The 13,867-nt window shown below is 42.4% G+C and overlaps 1 protein-coding gene and 1 pseudogene across 1 annotated transcript; both read left to right on the top strand.

Moving 5' to 3' along the window:
• Nucleotides 1-1,318: 1,318 nt before the first annotated feature.
• LOC112080715 (serine/arginine-rich splicing factor 7) lies at nucleotides 1,319-12,401 on the top strand. The gene is made up of 7 exons (XM_024146553.2): nucleotides 1,319-1,421; nucleotides 3,269-3,449; nucleotides 3,794-3,970; nucleotides 5,078-5,146; nucleotides 7,976-8,047; nucleotides 8,193-8,246; nucleotides 12,132-12,401. The coding sequence occupies exons 1-7, from the start codon at nucleotides 1,394-1,396 to the stop codon at nucleotides 12,184-12,186; spliced, it is 636 nt and encodes a 211-aa protein (XP_024002321.1). The 5' UTR covers nucleotides 1,319-1,393; the 3' UTR covers nucleotides 12,187-12,401.
• Nucleotides 12,402-12,850: 449 nt separating this feature from the next.
• Nucleotides 12,851-13,551, top strand: LOC112080713 (uncharacterized; annotated as a pseudogene).
• Nucleotides 13,552-13,867: the final 316 nt, after the last annotated feature.

Raw genomic sequence — 13,867 nt, 5'->3', positions numbered from 1 at the left:
TTCTGTGAATAGAATATGAATATCACAAAGTATAACACATTTATGAAAATTATTTTCTAGCTAAATGAGACAATAACCCAATCTTATCATATTTAAACAAGGTTATGACATTCATGACAGTAAGATGCTTTGAAAAACGTTAAGCTCCAGTATGACTGCTGTTGAGGCCTATCATTGTAGGGCACTATGGTATACTTATTTGGCTGTGACATTACATAAAACCCTTCTTCTCTGTGTCAAGTGCCCATTCCAAATCGACCCCAACATCTGTGAAGTTGTAGTGCTCTGGAGGACTACTTAGTTATAACACACAATGTAATACTGTAGCTCAATGTGTAAGGATGAGATTCCCTCATGTATTTTTGGTATGGTTGGACAGTATCCAGATTTTCATATCGTCATACCATTCTTCTTTCATATTGATATATACTGTAACGACCCTGGGTTTATAAGCGAGAGCATGCACGAGCATGCTTTTGCGGCACAGTCGATAGCGCGCCGGACTTCGAGCTAGAAGGTCGAGGGTTCGAGACCTGCTTCCTGCCTGTTTCATTACAATACGTTATTACCGGCTTGGTACACAAGGTTGCGCCAAAAAAAAAAAAACGCCATTGCCAGAATGCTAACAAAATGTGCAGAAGTAATAGTGAATTTCAATGGAGGTTGCTTGCTAAATATAAACTAATCCGCTCGTTAGCGAAGACAGGCAATCCAGCTCATAAAGTTACACATAAATAGGTAGCAACTACCAAATGTCATTTTTTTTGTGAGTTTGGACATGTGAACTTGAGACATTGTGCAAATGAACAAAGTTTTGACGCATTCTTGTCTGAAGGAAAAACAGTACTGGACAGTACTGGCTCTGGAGCAACATGTGTAGGCCTCAGATTTTTATAACTAAACCAAGATAGACCACAGCCCGTAGTATCAAATGGAAACAATGAGTCATAGTGGACAGAACAAGCAAGCCTAACCCAACCATGATGTTGCTGTCACTTCTTTGTTGACATATCTACACCAATTCAGTGGCTTCAGTTGACGCCACATCCATGACTGTTTCAATATACTGACCGAAAATAACCTACACTGGACTTTAATCTTCAAATCAGGTGCTAGAGCTGGCTAGCTGGATTGAGCCTGTGATTGAATTTGTCCGACGGTCAAATGTGTCGTTGTAAACAGTGATACAATTCCAAAGGTTCCGGCCCGAATAATTAAATACCTTCACCAACCTAATAGTGTACTGTGTGATTCATGGTATGAAATATGAGTGATTTAGCATTTTATTGTATTGCAAGAGTACATTTTGTGAGCCGTCCTGTCTGACCGTCCTCTCAGGAGAATGCGTTTGACACGCACATGCGCAGATTGATTGTAAAGCGGGCCTTGAATCATGTCAAGACACGGTCGAAACGGAGGAGGTAAACTAAATAGCATAACGGATTTTAACATCACAAAATAATGCACAAAAGGCTAACCTAACGCATGTTCAATATTAGACAAAATATATATTGACGTCAAACTCCGTATTCGTGAAGATAATCTCATGCTTGGTTAACTAGCTAGCTACATTAGGCGTATTTAGCCTTCCTAGCACACCCGATTCGCTAATCAATTGCTTTATTATGTAGCTATTTTTCGATCGAAATGTTTTAATGGGGGCAATCTGCAGTTGCTACATCCATTTGTGGACCTATAAATGAATGAAATGTGCCCATTGTTGCATTGATTCTTGAAGAATTTAAAGGTGCAATATGCAGATCGCTCCGCAATTTCCTGTTTGCTAAAATTCTAATAATTTACTTAATTTCAGTTTGTGACAAAACAATCAGTCATTGTGTAGAGAATCATTGTACCATCTAAACCGCTGTGAAATATATTTTCCATAACAAAAAAGTAACATATTGCGGCTTAAATGCCTCATGACCATAGTTCAACTGTTGTACACCATCAGAACTCAAAATATAAGCATGTTTTACGCCAATGTTTGCAAACAATGTAAATGTTAACAAACACTAGATATAAAGCCTCAACATGGTTAAAACTATACATTTGATATCATAGATGGTAATTCCTTATATCCATTGCTCTATGGATTTGAGATTGGTTACATTTCTCCAGCACATCCCTCAGCTTTTTAACAAAACAGGGGCGGGGATCGCTTTGTTTCAACTGCACTGTGATAGCTCTGGTTCACAGTCTGAGATTAATGCCATACATTTGTTTGGAAAATGTCCTCACAAGCCAGAATGTTGAATGACTTAACAGGGTGTCTGTAAGAATATGAGACATATACACAGGAAAGTATACTTCAATTAACTTTAAGGCGCTGGTAGTGCGTTCAGATATCTATCACGTGAAGCATGCGCAGAACCATGTAAACACATGCACGAGCATGCGTCTCTTGTGCACATGCTTCGAGTGATCGAAATCTGAACACACTACCAGGGCTTTGAAAAGTTTATGTAATTATACTTCCTGTCGATCTAATGTCTCACATTGCTACCTGCAAAATGACAAACCACATGGACAACCGATAAAGTGAGTAAAAATATAATTTAATCTGTCTCGCAGCCGGCCGTGACCGGGAGACCCACGAGACAGCGCACAATTATCCCAGCGTCGTCCGGGTTAGGGGAGGGTTTGGCCTGCCGGGATTTCCTTGTCCCATCGTGCTCTAGCGACTCCTTGTGGCCGGCCAGGTGGCTGTAAGCTGACCTCGGTCGCCAGTTGGACGGTGTTTCTTGGATATCACGAAATTGGGGGGGAAAAGTACGAAAAACTAAAAAATCTTTTTATTCAACATTTTGGCTTGTAGAGGTCGTGAGAGGAAACTTTCCTGATCCAAACGCATATTTCTGCCCGACGTAGAATTCAATGCAATTCAATGCCGGGTCTTCAGGCTAAACTGCTTCAGGCTAAACTGCTTAAGGTTGATTCTTTGCTTAATTTATCACATTTTCAGGCTTCAAATATTTGGTCAAGTGTGATTTAGGTGATACCTAGTTGCAGTAAATCACTACATGCAGCTCATTGTTATGTGGAAAAGCACACAATATTATGTTCATATGCCTGACACATAATTTAATTTAAACCATAGCATGAGGAACTGCCTCAGGCCAACTCTATGCTAATCGTTCGCTGACCTCAATACATGGCGTTACTTTTGATACTGAGCTTAGGGGAGTGGGAAATCAAAGGCCTATCGGGAAACGGAATCAGTGAGTTGCAGCAGTGGTTGGCACCTCTTTCTATGTTTCCTTTGCAGACGCTAAGGTTTACGTCGGTAACCTGGGCACTGCTGCAGGGAAAGGAGAACTAGAGCGGGCGTTCGGGTATTACGGACCCTTGAGAACAGTGTGGATTGCGAGGAACCCCCCGGGCTTTGCCTTTGTGGAGTTTGAAGACACCCGGGATGCAGAAGATGCGGTCCGTGGCCTTGACGGCAAGTAAGTGGTACCTCAAGACTCCAGACTTCGCCCCCAAGTTTAGCCTACTCTCCAAGACCTACAAGCTGTAAGGGCTCAGAGGGCACCAGTGTTGTTGACGTTTGCCAGTCAATAATGTAGTTTGCTCTTTGCAAATATTGAAGCATTTGATTGGTTTAGGAACATCTATCAGTAAGCTGGTAGCTGGTATGACCTTGTTACTCATTTGCTGCTATCCAGATGAAACACTTTAGGCATGTTCCTAACTGCTTGTTGCGCTTTAGATGGGTTTCCTCATGTCCTCTTTTTAAAGTGAACTATGCCATTGTGCAATTTGCTTACCATTGAACTGACTGTCCTTTCAGGTTAATTTCTGGATCTCGAATTCGAGTTGAATTATCTACAGGGATGCAGCGACGATCTCGGTACGAGCGTGCGCCCACCAACCGGGCCTTTGACTCCAACGACAAGTGCTATGAGTGTGGTGAGCGGGGGCACTATGCCTACGACTGCCACCGCTACAGTCGACGCAGGAGGAGCAGGTAAGCCTCCTTAACCAATGCATCAGATTTAGCTTGTTTTGGTCTTTTTTCCTATTTTGGTAGTTGTCGCTTATTTTTCATTGTCTTGATTTTTCAGTGTCTTATGTAGATATATAAAAAAAGGTAAAGATGATTATTATACAATCTTGACAAACTGCCTGTGTCTAGGCTACCTGTTGTTGTTGCTACTTTTGTCTCCGTCTGTCACTTAAATCCCGTTTAAAATATGGAAATACTTCTGAACTGTTATGTGGGATTTTTTTTGTTAACAACTTACCTGGTCAAAACATTTCAGGTTTCGTCGTTTGATTCAGAGTGTCACGATCCTTAACGATTTCATGAGGCATCTAGCAAATTCCACACTTTCAATCCTTCTATGACCATGGGGTTGATCGATCAGCCAGACCTCCCCTTCTCAAGCAACTGCCACATCTAGCTGCACCTTAAAGATTTCATAGAGGGCTGACAATGCACCAGATGATTTGGTTATCAATTTGGGCCTGGGGTTTTGTAAAGAGGACAACCTGGTAGACCATGGTCCCGTCTAGAAAAATCGCCTTGCATCTATCAAGTCTCAATCAAGCGATTTGGCTGTCAATACGACCATCATCGTTAGAAATCGAAGAACACGACTAGATGCAGAGGTCGGCTGATAGATACTTCTAGATCGCCTAGATCTGCTCGAACCTTGGTCCAAAGTGGGTCAACCGGGCAAACTTGCAAGGTTTATTTCAAGTACCAATTAATGTGTTTTTATCTCCAATGTAATGTATGACTTGACAATAACATTCCTCTCTTCCACTCTTTACTAGAGAACTGAAAGGCCTGCTTTAAGCAGGATACGTTAGCTCCATGAACAGCTATGTCTATATAGTGACTCCTACTACCAGTATCATTGCACGTGTAATGTTAAATCTAATGTAATCCCCCCTTTTTGTGTGTTGACTTGAGACAGTGTCAGAGCGTCAGTGGGCTTAGGGTGATTGTTGTTGTCAGTGGTCAGGTTAGAAATAAAAACAGACTAAGGCAGTCTTATGTGGGGCTTCGCGGGGCCTGCTTTGAACTGTCCTTCTTTCCCTCCCTCCACCTCGTTTGGATGTGGTTTAGGTCCCGGTCTCATTCCAGGTCCGGTGGGAGGAGGTATTCTCGCTCTCGCAGCCGGGACCGTAGCAGGAGGTGAGCGCTCTTATGCATTGTCCTTTCTTGTTCCAAAGGCGCTGTTGTCCAACTAACTCAATCATCAATGGAGTTCCTCAGGGGTCTATTCTTGGTCCTCTTTTTTCATAACACTTATGATGAAATAAAAATGATTGTACAATAATAATCTCCCTCATCCATCTACACACAATACCCCATAGAGACAAAGCAAAAACAGGTTTTTAGAAATGTTGCAAATGTAAAATAAAAATATATACACTGCTCAATAAAATAAAGGGAACACTAAAATAACACATCCTAGATCTGAATGAATGAAATATTCTTATTAAATACTTTTTTCTTTACATAGTTGAATGTGCTGACAACAAAATCACACAAAAATGATCAATGGAATCAAATTTATCAACCCATGGAGGTCTGGATTTGGAGTCACACTCAAAATTAAAGTGGAAAACCACACTACAGGCTGATCCAACTTTGATGTAATGTCCTTAGAACAAGTCAAAATTAGGCTCAGTAGTGTGTGTGGCCTCCACGTGCCTGTATGACTCCCTACAACGCCTGGGCATGCTCCTGATGAGGTGGCGGATGGTCTCCTGAGGGATCTCCTCCAGACCAACTCCTGGACAGTCTGTGGTGCAACGTGGCGTTGGTGGATGGAGCGAGACATGATGTCCAGATGTGCTCAATTGGATTCAGGTCTGGGGAACGGGCGGGTCAGTCATAGCATCAATGCCTTCCTCTTGCAGGAACTGCTGACACACCTCCAGCACATGAGGTCTAGCATTGTCTTGCATTAGGAGGAACCCATGGCCAACCGACCAGCATATGTTCCTCACAAGGGGTCTGAGGATCTCATCTCGGTACCTAATGGCAGTCCAGGCTACCTCTGGCGAGCACATGGAGGGTTTGTGCGGCCCCCAAAGAAATGCCACCCACACCATGACTGACCCACGCCCAAACGGTCATGCTGGAGGATGTTGCAGGCAGCAGATCGTTCTCCACCGCGTCTCCAGACTCTGTCACGTCTGTCACATGTGCGTGTGAACCTGCTTTCATCTGTGAAGAGCACAGGGCGCCAGTGGCGAATTTGCCAATCTTGGTGTTCTCTGGCAATGCCAAACGTCCTGCACGGTGTTGGGCTGTAAGCACAACCCCCACTGTGGACCGTCGGGCCTCATACCACCCTCATGGAGTCTCTTTCTGACCGTTTGAGCAGACACATGCACATTTGTGGCCTGCTGGAGGTAATTTTGCAGGGCTCTGGCAGTGCTTCTCCTTGCACAAAAGCGGAGGTAGCGGTCCTGCTGCTGGTTGTTGCCCTCCTACGGCCTCCTCCACGTCTCCTGATGTACTGGCCTGTCTCCTGGTAGTGCCTCCATGCTCTGGACACTACGCTGACAGACACAGCAAACCTTCTTGCCACAGCTCGCATTGATGTGCCATCCTGGATGAGCTGCACTACCTGAGCCACTTGTGTGGGTTGTAGCACTCCGTCTCATGCTACCACTAGAGTGAAAGCACCGCCAGCATTCAAAAGTGACCAAAACATCAGCCACGAAGCATAGGAACTGAGAAGTGGTCTGTGGTCACCACATGCAGAACCACTCCTTTATTGGGGTGTCTTGCTAATTGCCTATAATTTCCACTTTTGTCTATTCTATTTGCACAACAGCATGTGAAATTTTGTCAATCAGTGTTGCTTCCTAAGTGGACAGTTTGATTTCACAGAAGTGTGATTGACTTGGAGTTACATGTTGTTGTTTAAGTGTTCCCTTTATTTTTTGAGCAGTGTATATATATAAAATCACATTTCCATAAGTATTCAGACCTTTACTCACAAGCATTTCGCTACAGCTGCAATAACATCTGCTAAACACGTGTATGTGACATACAATTGGATTTTATTTATTTACCTGAGCTCAATTTCGAGTCTCATAGCAAAGGGTCTGAATACTTATGTAAATAGGTTTTTTATATAATTTTTGCTAAAATTTCTAAAAACCTGTTTTCGCTTTGTCATCATGGGTATTGTGTGTAGATTGATGAGGAAAATATTTTATTTCATTTTTTTTTTTTTATATAAGGCTGTAACGAAACAAAATGTGGAAATTGGAAGAGGTCTGAATACTTTCCAAATGCACTGTATATACACTGAGTGTACAAAACATTAGGGACACTTTCCTAATATTCAGTTGCACCCTCTTTTGCCTTTAGAACAGCCTCATTCATCGGGCATGGAGTCTACAAGGTGTCAAGTGTTCCACAGGGATGCTGGCCCATGTTGATTACAATGTTTCCCACGGTTGTGTCAAGCTCTCTGGATGTCCTTTGGGTAGTGACCCCCCCCCCCCCTTCAATCTCTACACTAATTGAAGTGGATTTTACAAGTGACATCAATAAGGGATCATAGCTTTCACCTGGTCAGTCTGTCACGGTTCTCCAACCCTGTTCCTGGATAGCTACCTTCCTGTAGGTTTTTGCTCCAACCCCAATTGTAACTAACCTGATTCAGCTGCTCAACCAGCTAATTATTAGAATCAGGTGTGCTAGATTAGAGTTTGAGTGAAAACCTACAGGACGTTAGCTCTCCAGGAACAGGGGTTGGAGAGCCCTGGGTTGTCATGGAAAGAGTAGGTGTTCCTAATGTTTTGTACACTCAGTGCAGAGTAAATTGTCATTACACTTATGCTATACACAACTCCACATACATACATTCACCACATAAACATATACAGATGTGTATGTGTTACGGTAGTACGACAGAGTAGTTGATCAGGAATGGCAATGCAGAGTTTACCGGGTCTGCATGTATGTTAGCTAACAGCTTTGATATCTCTGTTCTAGATCAAGATCCTTCTCTCCACGCCGCTCTCGTTCTCCTAGAAGATCTAGAGCCCTTACCCCCAAGAGATCAAGGTAAATTGTAGAAAAATGGACTTGCTTGCATTATTTAAAGATCCCACATTGTGTATAAATAAATAAAGGTTAAATAAAAATAACATTGTTCACTTATTTATTAAATGATGGGTGTTGATGCTTTTTCTCCCTCATTTCTTTTTAGATCTCGGTCAAAGTCCAGATCAAGGTCTAGGTCACTTTCTCGTGCAAAGACCAGGTGAGAAATATAACTGTTTCAATGCTTTGATCAGCGTTTCGGTGCTGTGGTCAACAATGCAGCTACATAAATTGAGTAATTAACACTTAATGCAGCAGTTTATGTCAATCCCCAAAGATTGTCACTACCACAACAAAATACAATTTTGTGTTGGAGTTGACCGTTTCGGATATTACAATTTAGACATTTGTCCCCTTGATATATTATGTCACTGACTTAAGAGACTAAAGCAGGTGTCAAACTCATTCTATGGAGGGCATGGTGTCTGCGGGTTTTCCCTTTTTAAATGAAGAGAGACAACCAGGTGAGGAGAGTTCGTTAGTACATTGAACAAAAATATAAACATAACAAGTGTTTGTCCCATGTTTCATGAGCTGAAATAAAAGATCCCAGAAATGTTCCACAAAAAGCTTATTTCTCTCAAATTTTGTGCACAAATTTGTTTACATTCCTGTTAGTGAGCATTAATAGTTTGCCAAGATAATCCATCCACCTGTGGCATATCAAGAACCTGATTAAATGGATCGGATCATTTTTCGGGTCAGCAAAAAAAAGGGAGACAAATATAACTTTGCTTTCCATTTTACTTAAAGAACACTTAAAGCAAGGAACTTTTCAATGTTTAAATAAAATCTTAAAATAAAATATTCAATACTTAATTGTTAAATTGAAGTGCAATATCAGGCATGATACCTTCTTCCTTTTGTTAGGTTCTTATTTTTGATAGTAAATGACTCACGGACACTAGAGAACCTTAACCAAGTTTAATTCTTCCCAAAGGTTCTGTACAGCTGTATTCAGACAGCAAGACATTTATCACCATCACAGTTACATACATCCCACTTAAGACACTCCTCCTTCTCTCCAATCCTCTCCAAAAGTGTAACAGGATACCAAACCCTTATTACTCCCTTAAGGGGATCTGACCTCACCTCCTGACCTCACCTAATCCACAGATGTCCATCTGTCTTTCCTGTATCAACACGGTGCTCTCCTCCGGTCCCCCAACACATTCCAAAGCCTCTCTGTCATTCTACAGATCTCACTCCTTAATATACTATGCGTCTAATCTATCATGTCTTTAACATCTCAATGTTCAAAATGTCGAATCCAACACTGAACAATAGTGAACAAATTGCCTGTGTCCACATCATCAAAAAAAAGTTAAGAAAGCAAAGCAGACCTGAGCTTATAACTTCAAATTCTTTTTCAAAAAGATGAGGATGTCTACATTGTCTGGGGAGAGGGTAGACCTCTTTGCAGTCACTATGTCCTCTGCCGTGGAGTACACCCTCTCGCTAGGAACTGAAGTGCCAGGCACAGCCAGGTGGGGTCTTGCCATCGTGGCAATGTGAGGGTATTTACACTCATTGCTTTTCCACCATGCCAGTGGATCACCATCCACTGGAATGCCACTTGCTGCTTGTAGGATGCCTCCTCCTCTTTGATGGTGTTGGCAAACGTCTTTCCTGTGTCTTTGCTCGCAAAGGTCTCCCCGAAACGCTCCTTCATGGCCAAATTATTTTGTGGAGGAGTTGCCTCTGAGTCTGCTCCTGTCGGCTCTGTGGCTTGACCCTGCAGAAAAAATGACTTGATCTATTAAGCAAATTATTTATTTTCGTACTTCATGGAACTATAATTGTGGCAATAACATTTAATAAAAGCCATTATTATTCCAAATCAAAAATGGATGATTCTAATAGCAATAGCATAGACTGCAGTATATTTATTATTTAAGTAATTCATCCTTATTTTTTATTTTGACCTCTTCAGTGGCCACAATCTCAGTGGTGAGATCACTGTATGTCCTCCGGTGCAGGGCAGGGTCTAGGTGAGACAGGGACTTGAACCTTGGATCCAGTGCAGTAGATCTATGAAGGTAGTCCTGTACATTAGGGGGTATCTGGTGTTCAGCTATGGACAAGGGACACAATTGCATTTTATTGATGGCAATACACAGAGATACCGTGACGAGATCCTGAGGCCCATTGTCGTGCCATTCATCCGCCACCGCTACCTCATATTTCAGTATGATAATGCACGGCCCCGTGTTTGGGATGCTCTGGATCGACGTGTACAACAGCGTGTTCCAGTTCCCGCCAATATCCAGCAACTTTGCACAGCCATTGAAGAGGTGTGTGGCAATACTCCACAGGCCACCTTTGAATTTTTTCAAGATATCTGTGACCAAGTGATGCATATCTGTGTTCCCATGTGAATCCATAGTTTAGGGCCTGAAGAATTTATTTCAATTGACCGATTTTCGTTATATGAACTGTAACTCAGTAAAAAAATTGAAATTGTTGCATGTTGATTTATATTTTTGTTCAGTGTAATTAGTGACTTATTTCATCAATCAAATACAAGGGAAGAGCGAAACCCCGCAGATACTCGGCTCTCCGTGGATTGAGTTGAAGTGAGGGCTAAAGCCTTGTTCACACTGCAGGCCTTAATGCTCAAATCAGTTTCGTTTTTCAAATGCGTTTTGTAATAGCGACTGTCGTACTTGCGACCAAATCGCACTTGCCCTTTGGGCTGTTGTCTGTGCCCAATAATGTTTGTACTATGTTTTTTGCTGCTACCATGTTGTGCTGCTGCCATGTTGTTTCTACCTTGTGTTTCTACCATGCTGTGTTTTCATGTGTTGCTGCAATGCTATGTTGTTGTCTTTAGGTCTCTCTTTATGTAGTGTTGTGTTGTCTCTCTTGTCGTGATGTGTGTTTTGTGCTATATTTTATTTTTTAATCCCAGCCCCTGTCCTCACAGGAGATCTTTTGCCTTTTGGTAGGCCGTCATTGTATATAAGAATTTGTTCTTAACTGACTTGCCTGGTTAAATAAAAATACATTTGTGTGTGTGTTCAGACAGCGGTCATTTGCTGTCATGGCTACACTAGTTGTCATAGTAACAACGGGTGTGTGCACGGTGGTGTAGGCTGATTGGTGGTGGTGCTCGAGCTTCCCATCACTCAGATGTTTTGTAGAGAACTAAGGTGACAACGATGCCTGCCGTGGACGTTTCCCAGTTGCTTTGAATGTTCAAAATCATCGTGTAAGATCACTTTTAAAGCCTCAAATGATAAGATGATCCAACTTTCAAAGCGAGTACTTTTCGGCTAGCCACAGCAGTCAACTAGCTAGCTAGGTAGCTGTTCATCTTTCTAGTACATTCACTCATTTGTTTCTAAACCATGAACAAGCTAGTTAGCTACAATGTCATGTTCTTGTCAAACTCAAAAGAGGAGCTTGAGGGCAAATAAATCAGATTTGACAAGTCATGTGGCCAGCAATCAGATTGAAGGTGGTTTGAAATATCCGATTCCATGTAGCTTTTGAATGTTCATACTGCAGGAAAAGTAACAGAAGTGATTTTTAAAATGACATACACGAAAAAGGGACACTTTAAATCTAAAGAATCTGAATGCCTTGTATGTTTACTTCTTCAGGTCTGGTTCCCCCACGAGGAGGTATGCAGAAGCATTGAGTCTGACCCCAATTTTCTCCTCTCTAAACGAGCTGTGGAAGAGCTTGACAATGCATGATAAGCAGCGAAACGAGACAATGAAAATGTTGTCCATCCATACAGTTTAAACGGTGTAGATGCATGATGGTTCATTAAGTCAGGCTACTTAAGCATTACAAATGAAAGGTAGACTCGGCAATAAATCAACAACAATTACATTCACATCTTTCAGTTCAATATGTGAAATATGTATTAAAAGGCTTATTTGAATGGTATAAGTCCCAGCTGTTCAAAATCTAAAGCTTCACCTCAAAAACTAAGGTGCCTTTTTCCTCCCAGCTGAGGTAATGACTTTAATTTGTGTTTAATGCACAGCAAATATATGAAGACGGAAAAACTAATTTCTCTTTTTCTCTCTTTCAGCCACTTTACCTCGAGGAGTCCTCGTCGAGGTGACAGCTCGGAGAGAGACGACTGAACTTGGAAGTTTTTGTTTCTTTTTGTAAGCATCTCTTGTGACTAAGTTCTTTGTTAACCCATTGTATTATTTGAAAAAATATAGCTTGTTAATTTCCTCTTGAGGGATATTACTGACATTTCAAAAAGAAGCAATTGGGACCCAGTTTGGAATGCTTTTGTGTTTGTGTTTTAGAAATAGTTGTTGGTTAATAAAGTATATTTGATTTAAAACTGTTTGGTGGTGTGTTGTCCATCTGGGCACAGTTGGTCTGTATATAGCACAACTCAATGATATGGTTGATAAATAAAAGGTTTTTGATTGAGTGATTGTGTTAACTCTACCTATAGAGGGCAATGTTGCACTTGCGAAATGTGCTCTTCGAATTTTGAACTCAGGATCATAGCACACTGTTCTTGTCTTATCCTTGATACAAACGGCTACTAAACTCAGCAAAAAAAGAAACATTGTTTTGTCAGGACCCTGTCTAATTCGTAAAAATCCAAATAACTTAAACACTTTACCATGCTTGTTCAATGAACCATAAACAATTAATGAACATGCACCTGTGGAACGGTTGTTAAGACACTAACAGCTTACAGACGGTTGGCAATTAAGGTCACAGTTATGAAAACTTATGCCACTAAAGAGGACTTTATACTGACTGATATACACAAAAAGAAAGATGCCCAGGGTCCCTGCTCATCTGTGTGAACTTAGGCATGCTGCAAGGAGGCATGAGGACTGCAGATGTGGCCAGGGCAATAAATTGCAATGTCCGTACTGTGAGATGCCTAAGACAGCGCAACAGGGAGACAGGACAGACAGCTGATCGTCCTCGCAGTGGCAGACCACGTGTAACACCTGCACAGGATCGGTACATCCGAACATCACACCTGCGGGACAGGTACAGGATGGSAACAACAACTGCCYGAGTTACACCAGGAAYGCACAATCCCTCCATCAGTGCTCAGACTGTCCGCAATAGGCYGAGAGAGGCTGGAYTGAGRGCWTGTAGGSCTGTTGTAAGGCAGGTYCTCACCAGACATCACCGGCAACAACGTTGCCTATGGGCACAAACCCACCGTCGCTGGACCAGACAGGACTAGCAAAAAGTGCTCTTCACTGATGAGTCGCGGTTTTGTCTCACCAGGGGTGATGGTCGGATTTGCGTTTATCGTCGAAGGAATGAGCGTTACACCGAGGCCTGTACTCTGGAGCAGGATCGATTTGGAGGTGGAGGGTCCGTCATGGTCTGGGGCAGTGTGTCACAGCATCATCGGACTGAGCTTGTTGTCATTGCAGGCAATCTCAACGCTGTGTGTTGCAGAGAAGACAACATCCTCCCTCATGTGGTACCCTTCCTGCAGGCTCATCCTGACATGACCCTCCAGCATGACAATGCCACCAGCCATACTGCTCGTTTTGTGCATGATTTCCTGCAAGACAGGAATGTCAGTGTTCTGCCATGGCCAGCGAAGAGCCCGGATCTCAATTCCCTTGAGCATGTCTGGGACCTATTGTATTGGAGGGTGAGGGCTAGGGCCATTCCCCCCAGAAATGTCCGGGAACTTGCAGGTGCCTTGGTGGAAGAGTGGGGTAAAATCTCAGAGCAGAAACTGGCAAATCTGGTACAGTCCATGAGGAGGAGATGCACTGCAGTACTTAGTATCTGGTGTGGCCACCAGCTGCATTGACTTTA

Source organism: Salvelinus sp. IW2-2015, unplaced genomic scaffold (assembly GCF_002910315.2).
Source record: "Salvelinus sp. IW2-2015 unplaced genomic scaffold, ASM291031v2 Un_scaffold16450, whole genome shotgun sequence".
Classification (NCBI taxonomy): domain Eukaryota; kingdom Metazoa; phylum Chordata; class Actinopteri; order Salmoniformes; family Salmonidae; genus Salvelinus; species Salvelinus sp. IW2-2015.
Note: the sequence above shows the minus strand (reverse complement) of the source record. Positions and strands in the feature narration are given on the sequence as shown.